The sequence below is a fragment of the Amblyomma americanum genome, chromosome 1 (assembly GCF_052857255.1).
Source record: "Amblyomma americanum isolate KBUSLIRL-KWMA chromosome 1, ASM5285725v1, whole genome shotgun sequence".
Taxonomy (NCBI): Eukaryota; Metazoa; Arthropoda; class Arachnida; order Ixodida; family Ixodidae; genus Amblyomma; species Amblyomma americanum.
In genome coordinates, this window is record NC_135497.1 from 401,615,283 (window position 1) to 401,637,993 (window position 22,711).

At 45.0% G+C, this 22,711-nt stretch overlaps 1 protein-coding gene across 2 annotated transcripts in view; it reads left to right on the plus strand.

Annotated features, from left to right (window-relative positions):
- cutlet (chromosome transmission fidelity protein 18 homolog) overlaps positions 1-22,711 on the plus strand; it is a 95,740-nt gene that overhangs the window by 11,310 nt on the left and 61,719 nt on the right. For both annotated transcript variants that reach the window (XM_077650245.1, XM_077650244.1), the window contains exons 5-9: positions 3,473-3,667; positions 7,761-7,910; positions 13,531-13,563; positions 14,703-14,800; positions 20,735-20,858. In XM_077650245.1, coding sequence (XP_077506371.1) covers positions 3,473-3,667; positions 7,761-7,910; positions 13,531-13,563; positions 14,703-14,800; positions 20,735-20,858 — 600 coding nt within the window. The remainder of the gene's footprint in view (positions 1-3,472; positions 3,668-7,760; positions 7,911-13,530; positions 13,564-14,702; positions 14,801-20,734; positions 20,859-22,711) is intronic.

The following is a 22,711-nucleotide window of genomic DNA, read 5'->3' on the forward strand; positions in this document are numbered from 1 at the left end:
TTGTTAATAATTGGTATTTAACATGCTTTGTGGAAGGTCCTTATGGAAGGATATATGAAGACGTTCAAAGCAAACATGCTGTCATGTTGTCAAGAAGCAGTCATTCATTGAGAGGCACGTAGTGATCTTTTCAGACCCTAGGAACACCTAGCTTGTGGATTGGGAGGAAAGTGTGTGGGAGCTTTGCATCTTACCTCTCACCATTGCTATGAGCAGGTGTCAGCAGTGTTCCCATATTCCAGTGGTTAATATGGTGTAAAAAAAATGCAAATTGGTTTTTGGGGAAAGGAAATGGCGTAGTATCTGTCTCACATATCGGCAGTGGAAGAGATAAAGGAGGGACTGAGAGAAGAAAGGAAGAAAGAGGTGCAATTTCGACCACCTGGAGATCTTTAACATGCACTGACATGGCACAGCACACAGGCGGGCACCTTAGCGTTTGGCTTCCATCAAAACGCGGCCGCTGCGGTCGAGTTCGAACCTAGGAACTCTGGATCAGTAGCCGAGTGGCCCTTGATGTTTTTTTTTAACAGGTCTGTTGTGAAAGATTTTTTTTTTGTGGTGCTGTATAAACGTGCCTAAGCTAGTTGTTGGGGGCATACCTGAAGTATCAGAATGTTACTTTGGCGCTGCTACAGTAAAAGCTCATTAATTTGACCTCTATTAATTCGTAAGTCTGAATAATTTGAAGTGCTGGTTCGGTCCCAGCCAATGCGCACATAAATATATGGCGACGGACACTTGCTAATTCGGGTGCTACGTGTCTCGCACCAGTTAATTTGAACGGGCGTCTGAAGGGGGCTGCGTCCACATATGACCGGCGCTGCCAGAAATCGTCGAAACAGCCCTACTCATAACCTGAGTTCTATGTTGCAGAGTTGCTCACGCAGCTCTGATGTGCATGCGATGGCAGGCATCATGACAAACGAATGACCCCACCTCTGAGAACAGTCCGACTGCTGAGTTTTGGTTTCACTTTTCTAAGGTTCATGCCAATGTGCAGCAACGGCAACTCTACCAGCCAGCGTTTACCAGCCAACCTAACCCAGCTAAGCACTGTTTCGGATGCTGATCGCCACGTTACCGGTGTTTTCTTTCCCCATTTCTTTTTTCCTTCTGCTTCGGTGCTGCTGAGTCGTTTCCTTCGCTTCCCTTCGTGTGGTCCCGTTCTCCCAATGTGCTGAAACTGCGTGCATGTCATGTGCTGTTAGCTGTCCGTAGAGTCAAACCTCCATACACATGATGGTGCTGCTTATGGTGGGTGTGGTGTGGTAGCGGAGGAACTCCATCGAGTTGCACCATGAAAGATGCAGGAGGCCCTTGCGATTCTAGAGCAGTTTTGCTTTGATGCTGTTGCCAGTGTGCACGCAATAAATCATTGATGGAAACGTGAAACGTAGTCATTGCCGCATTGTTTTCATCTCAAGATCAGGCAAACATTGTGTAGTCTTTCACCAAATAAACTTACTGTGATGCAAGCAGTTCTTTACTGTTTTTCGAGGTCATTCGATAATTTTGAATTTTTGGATAATTCTAATATTTTTCTTGGTCCGTTGGAGTTTGAATTAACAAGCTTTGACTCTATTGCTTTATTTTCAAAAATGTGAGATTAGCTCATCATATCAAATTTTTGGCATACATCGATGTAGAGAGTAAGAGAATGCAGGAGCGATTGGATAAGCACCAGTGGAACGTATTCGTTCAGGGCTTGGCTTCTTATTTTGAAGCAAAGCACTTGCTTTTAATTTATTATGTGAACAGGCTTGACAAAAAACAAGGTAGTAGCTAATGTAATGCAACGTTGCTAATGTAAGGTAGTTGTAATGTAAATGCAATCCTTTGATGGTGGAACTTCACGTTGAACTCGTGTTATTATTTTCAGAAATGTTGCATTGTCCTCTTCAGCATTACTTAAGTATTTGCGATTCATGTTTTGCTTAAGGCCCGAAATTATCTCTGCAGGTAAAGTTTAAATGTCACGAATTGAGAACGAAGAATCTGCAATATTCCGCGAGAAGTGTGGCGTGCGTTAGCGCATGTGGCTATTCATGCAGCATTGGCTGCTGTGCAGCCACTCCTTGTGCTGCTTTGTGTTTCATAATGCAGAATTCTGTGCCTTTTCCCTTTTAGTGTGAAAGCGCTTTTCCGATGGGTAAATCCTGAGCAAGATTTTGCGATGTTTTGGGTTTGTGCCAAGTGAAATGAATAAATAAAAATAAATCAAATAAATATTTGTGACTGGGATGCGAACCCTCGGAGATCAGCCTCGCTGGCCTCTGCGCGAGACCACTAGGCTATCGCAGCAGCCGATCACGCCTCGTGTTAAACTGCAACACACACTCGCGCTGTGCATTGCACATCGTTTTATTCATCAGCATATACTACTATCGAACTAATATTCACGCTTTGAGCTGTGTGGTGGTAGTGGCAGAGAGACGTGTGCTGCATCTGTTGGTGTGGACAACATTTTGGCAGAAACATGGCACTAGAGCATGGGCCACTGGCATATGTTGGGGAAATTGACATTGACAAAAAAGTTGACGCACATGAATGGCTCCCTGGGTCAGTGGACAACTGTGCTTTTGCACAATACTTTGTGCTTAGCAGTGGTGAACTGCCAGCTGTTTTTTTTCCTTCCCTACTCATGGCTTTTTCACTGCATTTTCTATCTCAACGGCCTGCGCCACTTTCTTTTCCAATGTTTATAGCAACTCTTTCTCACCGGTGTGTGACGCGCGCTTCGCCTCAATGGCCCAAGTTCATTGAGAAGTTGGCTTTTTCTCACAGCTCAGGAGCCTGGTGGGTGAGCTCGCTGTGGGTATCCCAAAGAAGATAGAAAAAAAAAGAAGATAGAAAAAAAATTTGCGCTATGTTTGTAACTTGGTTCAAAATATAACGTGAGGTGCTTTCTGAGGCAGATGATTCAAAGAATACCTTGTGTTATATTCATGCTTATGCAGTGATATTGCTTTCGACATGTGCCAGTATCATATTTCTCATGCAAGCGTGTGAGCGTGTTGCTGCCAGAGCCACTGCACTTGACGTGCTAACTTGCTTTAGTAGATGGGGGAGCAGGCAAATCACGGCATCGGCAAAATTTCATTACCAGATTCTGCATTTCCAAAGAATTCAGCCAGTTAAATTAATAAGGTTCCCATCATTCTATCATTTTTACTGATGTCCAGGAACACAGTATCATAAAAAAAAACAATGTATCTGCTAATTAGCACAATTCTGTGAAAGGTGCTTAACTAGGGGCCCTAGTTAGGCTTTTGCTGCCTTCTGTCATGGCCACTCATGGTTGCGTAATTTCTTCCATTGATGGCACTTGCCGGATTCAGTCATTTGAAGGCACTTTTGAAGCTCATGTACTGAAATAAATGAAGTTTTTTTAACTGTGCGAAAGTTTTCTAGAACATTTTGACAGTGCAGGGTTGTGTACTGATATATGTATTTAATTTCTGGCTTGCAGCTGAAGAGGCAGCAGCTCGTAGAACTTGAGCGAACTGCCAACATTACCAATAGCCATGCGGTGAATTCACTTCCGGAGGGTGTTGTGGTTGGTCATAGTGGTGGTTCCAATCCAGGGGAAACATCGTCTGCATCCACATCACTGTGGGTGGAGAAATACCGCCCTTTACAATTCATTGAGCTCCTCAGTGATGACGTGAGTTTGTTTTTTCTGTGCTGTGTCTGTCACTGCATGCTGTCACTGTGGACGTTACGGCATTACTACATTTACTTGCATAATGAAAGCACTTGCATAAAGTCACTAAAATGTCGAGAAATTTTTTTGGTTACTATTTAAATTTTACACCAAATAATAAACACATGAGAACAGAAAACTGGGCGAGTTGGAATGTATTCATCTTTAAGCAGCGCAAAATGCAGGACAAGAGGAAGAAACACGAGACGACACGAGCGCTATTCTAACAACTGAACTTTTATTTTCGAAGGGTTAGTTATATAGGCACCAAAAGCAAGAACCGAAAACACACACAAAAATCCAAAACATACAATCCCGATAATCCATAAAACCGCACGTGCACGCAGCGGGAGGTTAATCGCCTCATTTTAATAAAGCACACCAGCAATCTTAACACATGACGTGCACCCAGCTATCACCCTGTCGCCACACATTCCCCGAGAGCGTGAATCTCTTTTTCCACTAGATTGATAGAAGGCAAACCGACACAAGTTTCAGACTCCTGCCTTATCAGAAATGCTTCAACTAACTCCCTGCAGGTCCGATCTGGGTGACTAAACAGGATATTTTTCCTGTCCAAATGGGGGAAACAATCTTTACATTTTCGGCAGTGCACAGCAAGGTTCGAAGAAACTGCCCCTTTAACTGATCTTCGATGTTCAAAGTTCAGTTGTTAGAACAGCGCTCGTGTCGTCTCATGTTTCTTCCTCTTGTCCTGTGTTTCGCGCTGCTTAAAGATGAATAAACACACCTCCCAAACTAGCACAAAGTTCCTTCAGTGCATTTACTGTGCAAACAAATATATTTAGCCTAATTCTACCGGCATATCCTTGGCTTCAAAAATGGCATTATTTTTCTTCAGGAACTACAGCAGGTTGTTCAAGTTGCCATAAGCTGTGTATTTTGTGCGTCCTAGGAGGTCTTCCTGTATTTGTGTTCCACTGCACCACTGATTGCTGGTTAGGTCTGGACCCTGCTCTCGCACAATTTTGGGAAGCCATAAATGCTTGGTATTATGTGCAGTAAAATTTCTTTATGGGCAGAGTAGAAATAATATCCATAGAAATGCTGATATTATTTGCTTTGCTGTGTGTCACAACAGAGGTGCATTCCTTCTAGAGTGGGCTGTGTACTGAAATATCACAATACAAATAGCTCACAAAGGCTAGAGCAGTAAATGGCCCTGAAAACTTAGTAAATGGACAACTCTGTTATATTGCCTAAGTACGTTCTTCCTCTGAGTAGGTGAAGCCTGTTGTAAGAGAAACAGATGTAGCAGACAATTGGAAATAAGAGACACTTTTACTCACTTGATTGGCTGCCCTCCCATTAAGCAGGCATCTTTTATAACAGACATTTGGTATAGAAGATTTTTGGTAGTAAAGGACAAGTTAGAATTCTGGTCAAGAACCTAACTTATAAAAGCCATTTTAACATAACCTGTGAGGTTTCTTCCCAAATCCGCAGATGTGGCTCCATCGCTTGCAGTCCACCATTGTGTCCATGTGCCAGTGAGGAAGCAAGACTTGATCGCTCCAGTGATATTTATTATGACTGAAACTTGCATAGAATGGGCCAGCTTGATGTAAAACATTGGTAAGGGCACATTAGCTGCGAGTGCTACATGAAGAACAGCTTCCAAACTACCGCCAACGATACGGACACGAGTGTGTGGGCATCTGCTTGCATTAAGAATGCCGGTAGTGTACAGCAGACCTGCTAGTGCTATTTCCACAGTTATAAAGCTTGAAATCCAAAAAAAGGGGCCATTAGTCAGTGGGCAGCGTGGCCTGCAGTTATGCCGCTAACCAGCGAGCAAGCCTCTGCTGGTGCGCTGCAGTGTGTGGCCCCTGCTGCTGCACTAGAGCTGGCACACGCCGGCTCTGTTCCCGGTACGAAGCCCGGCGAGTTTATGGCGGAGACTTTGGAGAACTTAAGTGGGGCATAAAACGAGAATGTTTCCCAAGGCAAAAATGGGCGGGCTAACCTGAAGAGGGAGCACACCTCCAATCCATCCCTCCTCAGATAGTGGCACCCGCGGCTACCTTATCAATGTGATCGTGTGCTGAAAGCAGGCGCGCTCTTTGTCGGCTGCGGTTCATGCACTGCAATGCTGCTACATGGGGCTCCTTTTATTATTAGTAAGTGCTTGGTTACGTAACAGAGTTTGCTCTACAAAATAACACTGGACAGAAGACTTAAATTTTTACAATACACAATCGGTACACTAAAAAAAATTTGGTACATTGTATATCTTGGAACTCTGTTTACCTCAGAGTTTTTCTCTGTTTCCATGACTTCAAGTTACTGAGAGCTAAGCGCATCGTACTGTTCTGCAGCAAATTGGTGTAAACGCAGATAGTCAACAAATGCAGCTGCAGTTCAGTAGAAGGCATATGGCATCTTGACATATGCCAGTCAGGTGAAAGTAAACAGCTACTTTTTCTGCTAATAATCTTGTGTAGCGAGCTGTAGACTTTTTTTTTTTTTTGTGAAACTCCTAGTCACTGGGTGTCAACATAATTATAGTGAGAGATCAGAAAGTATTGAAAACACAAAACCCTGCTTATAAGAAACCGCTCATATAACAGATATAAACTCCTCTTCAATACTTGTCTCTTATAAAGGGGTTCAACTATTGCTTTTTTCTTGCACTTTGGCATATATCTTGCATAGTGATGCACATGTCTTGACATCTGCACTTCATTTTTTCCAGATCTCACCAAAATGTGGAATACCATATTTACTCGCATAATTTGTGCACTTTTTTTCTTTAAATTAAGGCTTCAAAACGAGGGTGCGCAAGTTACGGGAAAATTTCCTAATGAACTTTACAAAGATCATAACTTGTCTACTGTATCTACTGCATATTGCCGCCCCAACTTGTACACCCCCCCACCCCCCCACCCCCCCTCACTGGCCAAAAAGTTGGCTCCATATATAAGACACATACACCCTCCCGCCTTGTCCCACATTATGTAGTTCCCCGCGGGATGGCATGACAGCGTGTGCACAGCTCAAAGCAATAAACGCGCAACGATACAATTGCGAAGCCAGCAGTGGGAGACAAAGTAGATAATGAGCGATAAAATGGTGCCCTCCCTGCGGCCGGGCTGACTAGTGGCAAATTGAAGCAGCAATCGGCTCTGCAGTTTCGGATTCTGGTGCACGCGCAGCTGTTTGTCTGGGGAAGCAACCGCAAGCGCGAGCAAGCCAGGCAAACGGTGCATAGTTTGGGCCCTCACCACTCAGACCTTTCGCAACCACACACGGTGACGCGGCCATGCTGATCTTATCAAGTCTGCCTTGCACGCACTGCATATATGCTGGTGGTCTGGCGCACTAGAGAGTACAAAATATGCGAGTAAAAGTTTGTTTTTTTTCAAGCATTGTGGTAAAAAGTTGGGGGTGCGCAATTTGTGCGAGCACACGAGTCAATACGGTAGGTAGCAAAAGTAGTAACATAGTAATTATCTGTGAATGGTGGCAAAAGAAATGCTATATATGCAAGAAGATGCACAGCCTATAAACGAAGTCAGAGTAGAAATCTGAGCTAGGTGGTTGTGATTCATATTAAATTTAAGATTAACACTTAAGACGGGGACATAGAAAAAGAAACAGACAGGACAAGCACTAAACGAAGAGATGCAAGCTTTATCGAGCACTGTTTGTGTGCGCCACGTTTGGGAAAGATTGTTGGATGCTATGTTGGATTTTTAGTTCTGAAGACTGCTACTTAATCGTTCCTTCATAGTTTATGGAAGCTGAAAGGATCAAAAAGGAGTGTTGCATATGTGACTTGAGCTACTAGAAGAGCTGTGAGAAGGGCATGCGTTGCCTAGTTTAATGCTTCACATCATATTCGGTGTCATTGTTGGGTAGCATCATTGATTATTGTCTTATTATGTTAGTTCATTAGACAGGTGTCCTGGATTTCTGGAAGCTATTGAACAGATCTTGTGATTGTTGTCTGGCCATATATGTTTGGTTATTTGTCATAAGTGCCTGATTAGAGGCTGCTCAGTAGGCTTCTTATTGCTTACTTCACATTTAGGGTGTGAACCGAACGCTACTTCAATGGCTAAAACTGTGGGACTGTGTTGTGTTTGGCCGGCCACAAAAAGTGAGACTACAGCAGGAAAGGCACATGACTGCAAACAACCGGAGCAGCTTTGTCAAGCGCTACATTCCAGAGGTCAAGGAGGTAAGAGAGGTCTATTACAGTTGACTTAAATCTACCTTTCTTATAATTTAAAATAATGGCTTTGTTGCTACAAGGATGGAAGGAGTGCTGTGATCTTTTTTTTTGTTTTTGTTTCAATACTGTGGTAGTTGGTGAATAGACGAGTACTTGTGCTGTGAGTAGCATGTGCTGTATATTGCCGTGTATAGTCAACTTCAAATAAAAGTTGACCGCCCTCTCGCAGCCCTAGCTGACCAAAAAAAACTCAATAATTCGATTCATATGCCCCACCCTCCGCGGGATGGTACCGCGGCGTGGACAGTTCAGAGCAAAACAATTATTGAAGATCAGTGTGATTGGTGCATCATATTGTGTGTTAAGTGTTTCATCCAGAAGGAGCAGCTGCTGCCATGTTCAGACCATGCAAGCGGGTGACGTAATCCATTTCATCAATCACCATGTGACACACCACACCTCCGTTCCACTCTCCCTATCCAATCCAACAATCACAGTGGGACACATCGTACCCCTTCTCCACTACCCGCCACACTTCCTCCCAACCTCTTTTCGTCTTCTCTCTCCCACTTCCCTCTCTCCATAGGGATTTTTCTCGCTGCACATTTTCACCTCCCAGCCGAGGCTTTAGATGGATGGACAGACAGACAGGGTTTTTAACACAGGGGTTTTAATGCTAATGCATTAAAAACGCGTAGCGATGCAATTGCAAGGTGAGCAGCTGGATGCAAATGGAAATCAATGGCAATAACTGCGCTCTATCCTGCTTTCCATATTTGCGTGCGACCAGCTGACTAGCGGCAAACAGAACCATCGAACTGCCAACGTTCCTCCTGTAGTTTCGGATTCCGACGTGATGTGCGCTCTGGAGGTTATCGGAAGTTTTCTCTCGTGCTGTCTACTGCTTGTCAGGAAAAGTGACCACCTGCATGTGCGAGCGGATAAGGCAAACAATTCAAATTATACCAGCGGAACTTATTTGTACACGAATTAATGATGTTTCTTGTTTTTTTTTTGACACTTGGAGATTTATGCATCCTGCCGGGAATGGGCTCCGTGATCAGTCGCGTTCTACCCACGGCATGGCCGAAACACCTTAGACCCCGCAAATAGGCTGACTCCACATATAGGTCAACCGCCCAATTTTAGATAGCCATTTTTGGAAAAAAATGTTGACTTATGTGTAGCAGTGTATGTTACTAATTACAGTACAATAACCTATATAGCAGTAGAATCACAATGATACGAACCTTACGTGGTTGTGAAAAATATTTGTATCATTAAAAAATGAACAAAATCATGAGAAACACATTCGTGCAAATCTATAACGGCTGACGGGATTTATTTATGGCCATGCGCCGCCAATCTTGCTTGCAGTGCCTGCTGTGTGACTGGCGATCGTGGCGTAGACACTGATTGACGAGGGCAGTGCTTGCTTGTGAGTGCTGTCGCGGCCCCCGTGCTCGTATCAAGTGTAGAAGTGCGGTAGACTGTTTTGAACAGCCTTTTTTTTTTTTGCACATTGTCAATGCGCTTTAACTGCGGATTTTTATGACTTCGTGTCATGTCGAAATTTGCTTCATTCATGGTCACATCATTGAGATTCTAGAGTATGCTGTTATTGTGAAAACACTTAGAGCAACACAAAGACAACTCAATCCAGTTTTTGTTCTTAGTAAACATTGATTCTGTGACTCTTTCATGGGTACATTGATGTTTGTCCAGTATCAAGAGGTGCATTTATTATTGAAAAAGTTACGTTTAAAAATTTTCTCTTGTAAAAGTTTTCGCTCCACTCGATTCAAGCTCATGGCGTCTACACCAAAAAGGACTCCATGATCACCATTCAGAAATGAATAATGGTGTAGCTTAGCCTTTGGGATCTGTGCCCAAAAATCCAGGTCTACAGAGCACAGGTTTCTAATGAAGTCTATTAGAGTGTCAGAGTGTACACCGAAGAAGAAAAAATAGACTGTCAAGAGTTGAGTGGAGTGGCAAGTTTAAGAAATGGCTGGAATGGAGTGACTGCGGTTGTTACAAGATGGGCAGTTGGAGGCCATTCTAAGGAGCCTTTTTACCACAGTGTACTTAAAGGAGTGGGGACACCAAATTCTAGCGCTGCATGAGGCCTGTTGCACTGTTTTCAGTAATGCAGACATTACGTCCACCACGTGTCAGTTACAGCTGAGGATTAAAGATATTCTGAAATGTTCAGAAATTTTTATATAGCCTATTTCTGCCCTATTGAACCTGCTGATATTGACAGTAGCATGCGGCAGATGGCTACAGTCAAAGTGTAATTTTGTATCAAGCTTCCAGAAATCCAATGTATCAGACCAGTGGGCTGCCGGACTAGGACGCCCACCTATCCTGGCTCTATAATAGTGTATTAGAAACCAATAAGGAGTTTTATTCATTCAGCCAGAAAGAAGGGAACAGTGACATCATGAAGCAAGTTGCACCACATTTTTAAAATCTTACCAATTACTTAAGTACGAATCAGAATTGAGCCAGTACCAGTGGAAAATTTCTGGAGGTTAGCAGATAGCAGTGCCACCTATGAGCAAAGCAGCATGCTGTTTGCAGCGCTCTACAACTGCTATTTTGAGCAGCCTAGGGCATCATACATGCTCACCATAAGAGTGAGCTGAAAAAAAAGGTGTGTGTGCGATGATTGCAGCAGTCACCAGGGCACCGCGCTATGTTTTGGTACAGTTCTGTGCTGCCAGTATTGGTGGTGAGCAGGCGAGGGTGACAGTGGCAAAGTCATTGAGATGAGGCAGACGACGGAGCAGAAAATGCGCCACTGTTTTGTGAATGCACGTGACTTGTAATGGTTTTGTTTGAAAGCTTTAGCGCACTGGTTTTGCTTTGCAGCTAAAAAAGCAAAAACAAAATCCAGGACTGTGCATTTTAATTTTTGCTCTGCTTCCCCTAACTACGTTCTAAACATTTGCACATTGTCCTCTCGTTTTCCCTGCCTACTACAGTCGAACCGCGATATATCGAACAGTGCGGTGATCGCAAAATAGTTCGATGTAGCCAGAATTCGATATATAAAATCACATAGAAAACGCGTCAAAAACTAGCATAAATCAATCAATGAACGAATCGTGGCGCAATAGGTACTCACTTGAAGCTTCAAACAAAGTATTTATTTCGTGGGCTGAAAGTACTGTAGTAGCGTAGCCTGCTTCATATTGGCAACTGCGTGCTTGACCACGGCGTCCTCAACATAGTCCAAACGGTCCATAAGAGATAGTCCCGTGCCTTCTATTGCGCCGCAGTAGCGGCGTACAAGGGCCAAGGCAGCTACAGCCTCAGTTGCAGTCGGGAGCGGGGCACCATCAGCGTTTGTGGGATCAACCTCGGCAGCATCTTCGTTTGGCCGCTCAGCAGTAACTTCTGCCGCGATCTCCACGTCTGTTAACTCCGCCACTGTTCCGGTGCTGTCGTCACCGCCAACGAAGTCGTCAATGCATATGCTGTGCGACTCAGCACCGACAAAGCGCTCCAACTGGCTCCAGGTTTCTTCGAGCTGGCATTCTTCCTCTGTGCCGTCCAACGCCAAATCTTCGGTTGCTTCCTCGGAAGCTTCTTCAATGCGGCTCACAAAACCCGCATGCCGAAAGCAGTGAACTATTGCCGACTGCTTGACGTTGTCCCACGAGGCTTTCAGCACTTGAATGGCACCCAAAAGGTCAATCTTTAGCTCTTGGCCCATCCACAGCTTTATCAGCAAAATGTCGATGAGCCGACGCTTATAAATGGACTTGAAAGCGCGAATAATGCCCTGGTCCAATGGCTGCAGCTTCGACGTCGTGTTCGGCGGCAAAATAATTTCAATGTTGCTCAGCTGGACATCGGTGTGGTGTGCTGTGCAATTGTCAACGATGAGGCAAACCGACCGGCCTTGACGCGCCAGCTCAGAGTCCCATGCCTTCAACCATTTTTGGAATATATCCCGAGTCATCCACGATTTCTTGTTCCAGGCATATGTAACCGGAACGCTGGGGCAGTTGTGCATGCACCTCGGGGTTTGGAACTTGCCTACGACAAGTGGCCGCAGCTTCGTGCTTCCGTCCATATTGGCAGCCAACAGAACTGTGATACGAGCCTTGCCTTGCTTGCTGCCATGGCACTTGTCTCCACGGGTGTCGAGCGTTTGTCGTGGAAGCATTTGCCAGAGCAGGCCCGTTTCGTCAGCATTAAATATCTGATTGGGCTCATACTTGGTGAGAACCTGAGGCCACTCTTGTTCAAGCCACTTCTTGATCTCGCCTTCATTGGCGTCCTCACTTTCCCCCGTGACTGTCTTACCAACAATGTTGAAGCGGGCCTTAAAACGTTGCAGCCAACCGCTGCTGGCATTGAAGTTCTCGGCGCCGAGAATGAACGCAAAGTTCTTGGCCTTCTGCTGTAGCATTGGCCCCGATAAAGGAATATTCCGGGCCCTTACGTCGATAAAACATTTGTAAAGCGCCTTCTCGACGTCTTCAAAGGCAGCTTTGCGCACCCGCTGCGCGCCTGAGTGCTGGTTTTTTTCTGCCTTGGTCTTTATATCACTCTTGTTTTTAAGCAGAGTGCTCAAAGTGCTCCTTGGAATGTTGAAAGCTTCGGCGACGCTTGACTTTTTTTCGCCATTTTCGACGCGCTGTATTGCTTCCAATTTCGCAGCAAATGTCAGGGACATCCGCTTCTTCGCGTTTGCAGCCATCACACCAACCACGCCACAACAGGCCTAAGCCACACACGATAACAACGACTGGCGTAGCACAAGCGGCGGCACCGAGACGCATGTGTCGTTGACGTTGTTAAACTAGCCAAGCCACTCCAAGCTGGCCAAACCACGCGAAGCCGCCGCGTGCGTACGCCGCTACGTTCAAATGGCGCCCTCGGCGCGATCGATGTGGGCAGCTATCGTATGCAGCAGTCGGGAACGCCCATTGCCGCCGCCATCTTCGAGGGTGTTGCGGGAAAGCTCGCCTCCTGTCAACATAGCGCACTTGGTCTGGGGCGGCGGAGTTCGATATATCCAATTTTACATCTGTCCACGTTCGAAATAAAAAAATTAAAAATGCATGCGATTTTCCACGTGATATAGAAAGTGTTCGATATACGCAGTAATTCGATATATCTGTGTTTGATATATCGAGGTTTGACTAATTGTATGCAATGGAAGGGAAGAGCCCCAGCTAGTAGCCCTGCATTCAGACTGTGTGCTCAAAGTCCTGAAGACTGTGCAATCTTTCTGACATTACTTCATATTTACTTACGTGTATGTACTATATTATTCACTGTTGCATCGGAGCATTTGAGCAGGCTTTCAAGATTTGTTATAGTATTGCTTGTAGTAGAGTAATGCTTGGCAAAAGTGATGAAAACCGTGTAGGCTTTGTTCATTGTGCATGTTTATTTGGTAAGCTGGAAGATTAATTACTTGACGGGCCCTTCAGTAAATTCACATCTATTGCTAAATGTGGTAATCACATCTGAAGCAGATGCTTAATTTTTCCTGAAGCTCACTTGTAATTATGGTGATGGTCAACTATATCACACTGTGTAGTAGTCAATCGGTTTTATTGTCCTGTTTTGTTTACTCACTTCTCATTTACCTTTGGTGTAGGAACTGGATGAACACAAAAGGCCTCAGCAAAAGGCAAGTCCTGGCACTTTTGCAGTCATTTAAACTGTTTCATGAAATTTGTAGGGGCTACTGGACACCAAGAATTCTGTTAAAAGTTCTTTGCACTTTTTAGCCAGACATCATCGGTTCTTGTGTTGCATTCCTACAGTAAACTTGCATATTACAGGGAGTCATTACTGTGAACACAAAATTTGTTAAAGGGCAACTGCATAGGTTTTAGAAATCTATGAGCTTCTAGAAATCTACAAAATCTACGAGGGGACGATTGTGTAAAATTTGGTGGTAAAGCATGCGAGGTCCTTTAGGGTTAGCATTTGAAATGATGACGTAATCGCCGATTGAAATCGAGACCTCCGAGCGTTGTTTGGCAGCATCTCGCTAGGCATGGCAGTGCGTGCTTGGCGGCTGCGGAAATTTGAAATCTTGCCTTCCATGACGTTGTTACACCGAGCTTCTCCGCGCTCCTCTGGTGCTGTGAGGAAAAGCCAAAAATTTAATCATCGATTACGTCACAATTTAAAATGCTAGCGCAAAAACACTTGGCATTTTTTACCTGCAGCCTATATAGATTTGAATCTTTTAATGGTGCAAAATTCTCGAAAAGTGGTGCAGTTGCCTTTTAAATGGCAATTCCCTTTGGTGCATGATGGTGCTTTTGAAACTGGTGTATTGTCACAAATAGGTTGCACTTGCTGCATGGGGCTTTTTGGGCGGCAGTGTGATCACAGGCTACCTGGGTTTCATTTCTGCTGGTAGCTCAAGTGGCAATATTTTTGTGCAGTGCTAACAGAGTGGCACTGAAGAGGAAAGCTAGAGTTCTCCAGCACAGACTTTTCGTGCGGTACACAAAATACAGCACTTCGAACATGTATGATCTTCTGTTATGCTTTTAACTGTATTTGTACAGTAGCATGGCAACCATTGTGGAGCGGTCACAGCTATGTTAATGAAGAGATAATGCACATAATTTAATGCTGAAAGTGTTATAAAAAGGCTTTCATTTGGTCTTTTGTCGTAAGGTTCCTAAAAGTTGCATGCGTCTTTAAATGCTGTGTAGCCTCTGTAGACTATACAGTGTACAAAACAAGTGGATTTAATGCTTGTTAAGAGAATGTTTTAATCATGTAATTGTCCTTATTCTATGGTCGTAGGTGGTCCTCCTCTATGGTCCACCAGGCCTTGGAAAGACGACGCTGGCTCATGTCATTGCAAGGCACGCTGGTTACAATGTTGTGGAACTCAATGCTAGGTTCGGGACGTTTAATTTCTCATTATGTGATTCTTTAACTCTGTGCGTGTGCGTGTGTGTGTGCGTGTGTGTGTGTGTGTGTGTGTGCGTGTGTGTGTGTTTTGCAAATGAAAGAAAAAATCTTTACAAGGACCTTTTTTTTGAATGTTGTAAATGCAGCCAAATACAGTTAAATTCAGATATTTCTAACCTGTGAAAAGTGTCATGTAGTAGGTTGTTGTATGTGTAAATGGGAGCATAATGATAGTCTGATGTTGAATCTTTCCTGAACTTTCATGTCTGATTATTCTGGAGATCACTATTAATAGGCTTTTTCCAGTTGGCAGTAATAAGCACTCATATTTGAGACCTGCATAGCATTTAATGGTAGAATACAATAAAAGCAACGCCTAGCCGGTTTCAGTGTGTGCAGTGTGTTTGCATGCATCCTGCACACCTTGCCCAGAGTTCAGAATGCACACAAACACACTGCACACCTGAGCGCATTGCATTAAGGTGGGATGCGGGGCTAAAATATAGATTTTTGGAAGAAAATTGTTTTTAAGTTTTAGTTGCTTTGGATTGCTGGTTTAATGAAGAATATTCTCACCAAGTTTGGTTGTTATCTGAGCAGTAGAAAAGAAGAAAATTAAAACTTTTTACGAGGCAGGGGTACGCATTTGCCGTAGAAAGCATCTATGAATGCAGTTCTCAAGACGCGGCTGCATTGCGGCCAGAAACCCGAGCACAAAGTGAATGCTCACGTTAGAAAGTTTTTTTTTCGCGCTTCTTAGTCACGGAAGACCTTTTATCGAGAATACGCAGACACTAATGGAAAACTAAAAAAAAGGCATATTTCTGGCCGGAGCAACTGCAGATAGGATGGCATACTGAAACAGGAGCTTGGTTTGGCGGAAATATACCTCGTGACCACCTAATGCTGTTTTCATGCCATTCGGAGTTGCTCCCGCTTTGGTTGTGTTCGGCGCTTGCTATCTGGTACCTTTTCTTCCTTGTGTGAGTTTATTGCGATCAGCGGAGGTGGCCGGTGGTGTGACCGGAAGATGCCCGCAATGAAGGCTTCGACTCGGAGAAGCTTCGGGAAGTGAAAATGCATTAAGAAAACTAGAGGCCTACACAGCACGGGCGATCGCTAGCAAGTGAGCAGCTGCTTGTGCGTTCGCCAGGCCCAAGCCTGCCGCCGGCGACCGACGCGAACCCTTCGAGCTGCGATGATAGTTCGTCACCCGAAGACTGAATTTGCATCACTAAGAACCGTGGAGACTGCAGCAGCCTTGGCTGCACTGAAATTTAATGAGGGTGCACGTGGCATCAGGGCAGTGTTTGGCAAGCTGGAACTAGAACATGGAGTCCAGACGATGAAGCACCTCCAGCAAGCAACCCATCAAAGTATTTCATGAGTGAAGACAAGGGCGATGGACAGCTCTGAAGCTGCAAAAAAAATAAAAGAAGGCACCTCCAGCAAGCAACCCATCAAAGTATTTCATGAGTGAAGACAAGGACGATGGACAGCTCTAAAGCTGCAAAAAAAATAAAAGAAGGCTTGAAGCATTTGCCACAGAACAGCGTCGTGTTGAAGCGGAGGGCCCGACCTATGGACCAGGGCACATTATTTTTTTTTACTCTGAAATAAAATAGCATGTTCTGAAATCTTTTAACTCATTTTTCTCAGTTTGCACTTTTTGGGAAAACAAAACCATTAGAAAAACTATTATTTCCAAACTGCATTGCCAAAAGCTGCTTTCAAGGTGGTTTCTCAACTGAAATTTTCTCAGGAACAAAATAAGGTGCTTTTCAGGTTGCTAAATATTTTCTAACACAAAATATTTTGAGGTGTCTGACATGTAATGACAACAAAAATGTTGAACTTTGTTTTAGAGTGATCACATTTTTACAGAAATGGTAAAAAAACTATGTGATTTGCCTTATCCTGCACTATAAATCATATAGAAGATATCTAGTTCTAATCAGTTAGTATATATTATTTTTGAAATGATAGTTTTCCTAAGCTGACACACACTGCTCAATATGACTGCTATAATTTTTTTTTCTGTTTGACTAGGCAGCTGAAATTTTGAATATAGTCTAATGAGAAGAAGATACACCATCCCTGAAAATTTTGTCAGAAATGGTGTATTAGTTCTGAAGTTGACTCTTTAGCCTAGCATCCCTCCTTAAACTCATTTCCACCATTAAGTGAGCAGCACCTTGCCTCTGCTTCAGCGCCACTCGCATCTGGGTCCTCTCGGATGTGGCAATGAGGTGCTTTAGTGGCACGCACCTTTGGATTCTGGCGTCGGTGGCGCTGAGTCTCTGCTGGGGCAACTCGTTTAGCAACAATGGCAGGCGAAGCACTTCCACTGGTTGCGTCGTTCATTGTTCAGAAAGAACTGCCGAGATTCTATGATTGTATAGGTAGATGGTTTATATTAGGAAGAGAATGCTGCTAGTGGTGTGGGTGACACGGACAATCTTTCTTGTGCTGCACCTTTCACAGCAGTCGCCGCAAACCAAGTGTAACGTGGCGCGACTGTATCGCTAATCGTGGGATCGAGGTAGGCAGTGCGTGGGGGCGTTTCACAGCCGCTGCCGCAGACAGACCTCTGCTCATGCTGTGCTGTGTTTCTGATTGTGCAGTCTTGGTTGGACGATAGTGCACTATGGAGCGTACCACTCTGGCCCCATCGTTGAGCAAGCGGCGGCACTCTGTATGCCCTCATGGCACACAAGTGTTTGTGTTTATGTTCAGCGCCTGGTTACGCCGACGGTGGTGGCGAGGGATGCCACTCAACGCATGAATGGGCGCTTAAAAGCTGAGCCCTAAAAGCAGGCAGGATGTTTCACCCTGCTTGCACCAATGCACTGCAGAGAAGCTGCCGCGGTGGCTGACTTGCGGCGTTTTGGTCTCTCCGCTGCGTTCCCCAGACCCGGCCCACTCGTGTGTGAACGCATTGTTGTAGTTCTCAGATGCTTCACCGTCTTGCCTTTAGGCACTGCGAAGAGGCCACTGTGTCTCTCCTCTTCATTCTGCGGGAGCGGCCCGCTCTATATTCATCCTTTTTTTGGAGTGAAGCACCACAGCGCCATGTTTTGCTAAGGTCATCGACTGCCACTGCATGTCCTTCAACTGGAGGAGCGCCGGAGATGTGTCCAGACATCATACCGTGTGATGCGCCGCAGCTATAGCCGCTGTGCCACCACCATCGCTACACATTGCCTGCTGTGGTCACATGGCTAACTGCATGATCCGCCGTTCGCCTAATAAGGAGACGAAGCAACTGCTCACATTCAGTTTTGCCATGAAGGAGAACACAACAAGCAGTGCGGTTGTAACGCCTGCGAGAACCAGGCGCGATAGACAGGGGGCTGAGTCTGAGCATCCTGCAGATATGGCTCGATGGGCTGCTGTGTTGAAGAGAAAGCGAGAAGCTAGTCGCACCAAAGAAGCAGCCGAAACAGGAAGAACGTGAGCAACCACTTGCTAAGCGGTGGTTGCAAGCCAGGGAAAGCTAACAGAGGATGGCATTGGCAGAAGCTGCTAACTGCCAATGCTTTCGATACAATTAGGTTTAGAAGATTTAAACCACGGCTTTTTTTTTTTTTTTCAATATCCTTTGCACCTAGGCATTGCAGAGTAGCCACTACGGCTGGTAACTGCAGCTGAATCCAGCTTATCGTGTCCCGTGCCCCTAGCTTTGGCCCACTCGTGCGTTTGCACATGTGCAGTTTGAGTGGTCACTAACCATATTACACAACTGGAATCTTTAAAATATTTCAAATGTGGTAGCCGAGAAATTGTGTTAACCAGGAAGGTATTAACCACATGAAAAACTGCGATTCTGAGGGAAATTTTTATTGCCCATGATTCTGAGCATATAAACCGGGAACATATAAGTAAGGTTCTGTTGTGTGAGATCCTTCATTTTTGTTTTTTTTTTCCCCAAAATTTGGGGGGTGAAAATCGGGTGATATTTTAGTTGAAATTCGGGTGCAAATCGGGTTATTTAGAAAAAGTTCCATAATTTGGGTTTTTCTACGTAATTTTCTTTACCAAAAGATTTACTGTTAGTGTTCATTTTTCGGCGAAAAATAAAATCTTATTTTTTGCTCATTATTTTAAAAACAAAAAGTAAATTTAGGTTGTTTGTGGAATGTACCTGGTGCAAATTTTGCTCCTAGGACTTCGTGTTAGCCATTTGGTACCCTCCGCTACAGGAATCCATCTGCTACAGGTTCTGATGAGTTCGCTAAGATGACCAAGCCACTAGTTTGAACCTTGTCCAGCCAATAAATGCAAGCTCTCTTGCAGCAGTGTAATTAAGGCGGCACTTTTCCATTCAGAACTAGCATCGGTGCTCCAGTTTCACTGGTGAACTTGACATTATGTTTACTTGCGCAGTGCAAGCATCATTGCTTACTTGTGCGGAACCTTTGTAGATCCACTGCTGTTAAAGTTGAATCCTGCTTTAACAAAATTCATGGGACCGCAAAAAACTTCACTTGAAGCGGAAACTTCGTTATTTTGATATCAGATCAGGACATTGACTTATTGGACTGGATAGTTTATGAACATTGTTTATCTCCAAAAATATATCATCTTTGGCCTTTTGCTGTTTCCATATCAAAGCTGTGGCACGATTTTTGCAGTGCCCTGGAAGTCTGTACTGGCTATCAAAATGCACATTTTTTTTTCTCTCTGCACGCATTATAAAAGCAATCTTGTATTCATCCTCCAAGAGTTCGTAGTGAGACCGTGCTGCATGCGTGGGAAACTTTGGCGTCAATGAGGCGCACATGTGCTTACGTCATTGTGTGTTAAATAGAGCATCGATCTCAATGTTGGTGTTTTGGAGGATGCAGCAGTAGTGCGGTTGTTTCGATTCTTCGAAGACATTTTGTGACGCGCGGTGTGAACATACTGGCGTGCTTTGCTGTACTAGGTACACCAGAAAGGGAAAAAAGAACTTTGTCAGGATGCTCACCTGTGGTGCAAAAGTGAGACTAAAGTGCACTCACACCTGCGACGTAATTCTTGCAGTGATGTGCCGCCTGGCGTGATAGCAGATTGCACATGCCATTTGCTCGGTGTTGCTAGGCCTAATGTGTTCCGCACTGAAGCTGCAGTGAAAGTGATTTGGCACTAGCCACCACTTGTCATAAAAGGTCTGATGTTGTTACTTTTCACCAGCGACAAAATAACTTCACTTTAGAGACTTTTAGCACTGTGCATATTGCTGCCCCATATTGCGCACCATGCTGATTGGCCCCAATATGGCAGGTGTGCGCGCAGCTTGCTGGCACCTGGCACCATCTGGTGCCCTCATGGTGATCTGCACCTGTGCACTGATGGTGCGTGCTAAGCGGCAAGCGGTGGCAGTACGCGCTATGCTAAAAGTCTATTGAAATGAGTGTACGACTTATTTCCATCAAGCCTTATTCAACGAAGCGAGTGAAAAAGTGGAACAGCTGAAAGCCGCCACACACTAATGGCTGCTGGTTGCAAGAGCGGAGTCCGAGGCATTGGCAAAACTGTTGCAAGCACTAGTGCGCTGGATCTCATCTAAGCGCACTTGTCTTTGAATAAATTCCTATTTCGCGGGGAATGTCAGTGGCGTCATTGAAAATAAAAAGTGATTTGAAGGCTGTTTTTGGTGAAACCAAATGAGGTAGGCATATTTGGATGGGCAAAAAAAAAAGAAATCATCTGGTTACTCATTAAAACTTCGTTTAAGTGGAACCTTGCTCCTAAATAGTTTATGATGAGGGAAATAATTGCATTGCCTTATATGGTTAGCTGACGGGGAATTGGAAATGCTTCATTGTGGCAGAAATTTCATTGCAGCGGCATTGATTGCAATAGGGTTGGGCGTATTTGTTTTTCTGGAAAGTGAACAGCACTAAATACTTGAAATTTTTTTATTTTTGGCTCTGTAGTGATGACAGAAGTCCTGAGGTGTTTAAGACTGCACTGGAGACTGCCACACAAATGAAGGCTGTACTGGGACAGGACCCACGACCAAACTGCCTTGTCATCGACGAGATTGATGGCGCGCCACCTGTGAGATATTTTCGTTGACTGTTCAGAGCCCATTTATGAGGTTGCAAGTCAAAGGTCATGAACCCAAAAAAATCCCTTGTAACGGGAATTCTCAGCAATGCAACAGGCCGTCTCTTGACTGTGATACAGTGGAACCCCGTTCATACGTTTTTCACCGGACCGCAAAAAAAAAAAACGTAACAGCCGGGAAAATGCAACAGTGAGGAAAGGCCCGAAAATTAATGAAAACAGTGCAGCTTTGCCTTGAAACAATTTATTTCAACATCAAGTGAGCTTAGGTCTTAAAAAAATCGAGAATGGTCGATTGCCGTTTTTTCCGCTCGCTGGAAAACACCACGCGTTTCTCGATGGCCTGGAAAGCCGCATTGCTCTTAGCGTCGCTCTGAGGTGCGACGTACCTGCGGAGGAGGTCCAGAGCCACGACGGCTTCTCCAAAGCTCGGGTCCGCCAACTCCCCGGAATCATGCGGCTCGTGCTCCTCGTCGTCATCACAGTCTGAGGCTTCACTCGCGACCGAGTCTGCAACGATCTCGGCGATACTCTGACACTCGGATGTCACGACAGCAGCATCCACGGCGACGTAGTCATCATACGTGACTCCCGTGCCACCCAGCGCATTCAAAGCTTCACTCAGCTCTTGATCATGAGAGGCTGCTTCCGTCTCTTCAGCTTCCGTGGCAGTTTCCTCTCCGCCGTCCATGCGAAAGCCACACCGCGCGAAGCAGTGCTGTGCAGTTGACGCGCTCACTGCAGTCCACGCTGAAGCGGCATTCCCTTGTATCTCGGCACGCTTCGAGACGATGCTGTTAAGCGTCGAGGGTGGCAGACCAAGATCCTCAGCGATGTAGACTCTTTTCTGCGCTGGCTGCCTGTCGACTGCGTTGAGAACATCCAGCTTTTCCTCGAAGGAAAGCGCCTTGCGCTTGCGCGACGCCATCAAAGGACGACAAATCGCTCGCGGTGTTAGCGAGGCCCGACGAGGTGTAGGCAGTGTAGGTGTTGACGGGAGGACACGGACAACTCGGATGGGTTGAACCGCACAAACAAGAAAGACTGGATTGCTGCGGGCCCGCGGGTTTTACTCGCTTCGGCTGACAATCTCTCCAACTCGCATGCGGCTTTCTATGGCCTCCGAGATTACCCACGCGCGTGCAAGGGGGTGATCTCGGAGGCCATGATCTTGTAGCCAATTCCGTAGCCAAGCCTGGCCAAGACTCGTCAAAATGGCGGTTGGCGCGCGTTGCCCGGCCGGGTTCGGGGTGCCAGGTTGCGACGTATCATGCGGGAACGTTTTCACAGCTACAACGTAACAGCGGGGTACCCAATACATTGGATCCTATGGGAGCTATGCCGGGACCGGACGAAAACGACGTAACAGCCGGGAAAACGCAGCAGTGAGGAACATAACAGCGGGGTTCTACTGTATTAAAAAATCAGAAATCACTTTGTGCCACCTTTGGGCTAGTGAGATCTGTGAGTCACTGATGTAACGTGTACTGCAGGGAGTTGTCAGCAATAACTGCTTCAGTATATTCTCATATTAATTCTCAAAGCGCTGCGTAAGCAAACATTTGAGTTTGTCTTTTTTTCTTTGAGGCAGCGCAAAGCCTGTTGTTAATGCAAGTAAATGGTACATGCCTTCCCTGTGTTTTTATCTGAGAAGCACCACCTGCTTCGGAATATTATTTGTGTGTATCTGAGTATTTAGTCTTCTAACAGTGAGTGACGACGTGAGGTGCAGAAAACTTTTTTTTTTTTACAGGGCGATGTGGTGTTTAAGGGGAATCATAAGTTCTGGGCAATGCACACCAAAGCATGCTATGAAGAAAAATCATAAATTAACTGTTAACACT